At 51.8% G+C, this 2140-nt stretch overlaps 1 protein-coding gene across 4 annotated transcripts in view; it reads left to right on the forward strand.

Moving 5' to 3' along the window:
- MAPK9 (mitogen-activated protein kinase 9) overlaps nt 1-2140 on the forward strand; it is a 34644-nt gene that overhangs the window by 9176 nt on the left and 23328 nt on the right. For all 4 annotated transcript variants that reach the window (XM_014587465.2, XM_006147452.3, XM_006147450.3 and 1 more), the window contains exon 3: nt 1647-1705. In XM_014587465.2, the coding sequence (XP_014442951.1) occupies nt 1647-1705 (59 nt within the window). The remainder of the gene's footprint in view (nt 1-1646; nt 1706-2140) is intronic.

Here is a 2140-nt window from a genome sequence, read left to right on the forward strand (position 1 = left end):
CAGTGGCGCCCGCCGGCTCCCTGCGCAGCCTCGGAGCCGGTGCCCTCGTGCTTTGGTGGAGAGCCCGTGAGCACACCCTACTTTGGAGCCCAGCGTGGCGCCTTGTTGGTTTTTCTGTTTTACTTTTGGCAATTTGACAGAGACAAATGATATTTTTATGGCTCGCCCACTGGCTACCCCTCTCCAAGCCCATATGGTGCAGGGAAAGGGGTGAGGGGCAACAGGCCATGGACAGCAGCAGTCTGGGGCTGGGCCCCCATATTGAAGCTGGTAACTAACTTTGTTCCTCCATATGACACTTGTGTGATTTTTACTATTTTTTAAAATTTATTTTCAATTTTGTGTGAATATGGTCAATTCCCCTTGGTTTCCTGTCATGCTTATTGAAGAATGCTCTCCCAGGGCCGTGTGAGCGTCCACCCATCCCGGTGTCTCGGTCGCGCGCTGTCTGTCTGCTCTCTGCTGTGAGTTATTCTGTACCGACGCGGTCTGGCTGCAGTCTCAGCTCTGCCCTTGGCTAGCCGCTCACCGCAGTCCTGTGTCCTGAATGACCTGACCATCCCTTGGTCATACAGAATGGTTGAGGCCAGCCCGGGAGAGCAGGGGCAGCAGGTGCCGGGCCGGCGGTTGGCCCATGGGTGCGTGGGTGCTGCTGAGAGGAGTCCTGCCTCCCTCATGCCAGGACAGGGCTCAGAGCCTTTTAGAAATTCGTACCTAGTTTTTACATTTTCAGAGATTATACACATATGTTTTTAAAGGATTCTTTGTTTATGGACCGGCAGGTGGCGTGGTGGTTAAGGGCATTGGACTCCCACCTGGCCGACCGTGGTTCGAGTCCTGGGCCTGGCGACTTGCTTTCTCTCTCTTTCTCTCTTGCTCTGTCCCTCTCTGGTCAAATAATAAATAAATAAATAGGTAAAGTTAAATAAAATAATTCTTTAAAACAGAGAATTCTTTGTTTAATTTTATTCATTATCGTTATTCTTTCGCTTGATGAGAGAGCAAGCTGCCAGGTACAGGGCCTGAAGCTCATCCAGCCCTGTGGGAGTCCCGTGCCCCCACTGCCCGCCCGCCGCCTGCCAGCCCCAGATTTGCAAGAGGACACATGAGCTCCCCAGAAGGAGGCAGCACGGGGCGCCGTCAGTCCACAGCCCTCCTCTACCCCTCCATGCTGCCAGCGTTTGGGGCATGCACGCACACCCACCTGGCATGTTTTTCAAACTGACAGGACTGGGATTTGAACCATGGTCAGCCATGCAGTGCCTGGGTCTGTACTCACAGGACCTGACCATGTGCTGCAGGGCCAGCCCCGGCCCAATAATATGTTCTTTCCTTAGTATTTTTCCGCCCACAGTTTCTACTTTTCCATGTTCAGAGAAAGACGTCTCCATGCAGTAACAGTAATTAAGTTACTAGGGGTGCCGGGGAGTGACTTGATTAGAAGTCATCTTATTCCCAGTCAGGGCTTATCTTGTTCAAATGCCACATAATCGACTGCTTTGGCTAAGAGCCATAACAATGATGATAGTAAATACTGAATTCCATGGTTTTTCCTCCAGTTTTAACAAATTTAATGTTCAACTTTATTTTTATAATCAAGTAGTGTCATCTGACATCCTGAAGTATAATTATTTTTCTCTTTTCAGATAATTAGCTTATTAAATGTGTTTACACCACAGAAAACTCTAGAAGAGTTTCAAGATGTGTAAGTATCGCTTTATTCAGTAACGTATTACACAGCAGAAACTGGGAACGTAGGAGAGAGAGCTGCTACTTTTACACTGAGGAAGTGCAGGTGGCGATGTGCTTTGATGGTGTCAAAGGTGCTTTTCTCCGTGGGAGAGAGACATGAAGAGAAGCAGGTGGAACGCCCGGCAGCGCCCCTCCTGGCCAGTCTGCATGTGGTGAGCCAATGTGCTGGCCATGGGGGGGGGAAGCGGGGTGGGGCGGGGCGCAGCCAGCCCCCGCCGCCGTGCCCACCCGCCATGCCCCCGAGCTCCTGCATACCTGTTCCGTGTGGCCATCCCTGTTGCTGATCGGCTGCGGAGCCCGGTTCCTGCGTCCCGCTCTGTCATGGTGTGCACGTGTAGGAAACACGTGCTAGCCATGGCTTCGGCGATCCCCTGTTCTCGGGCCCCAC

Source organism: Tupaia chinensis, unplaced genomic scaffold (genome assembly GCF_000334495.1).
Source record: "Tupaia chinensis unplaced genomic scaffold, TupChi_1.0 Scaffold000214_1, whole genome shotgun sequence".
Classification (NCBI taxonomy): Eukaryota; Metazoa; Chordata; class Mammalia; order Scandentia; family Tupaiidae; genus Tupaia; species Tupaia belangeri.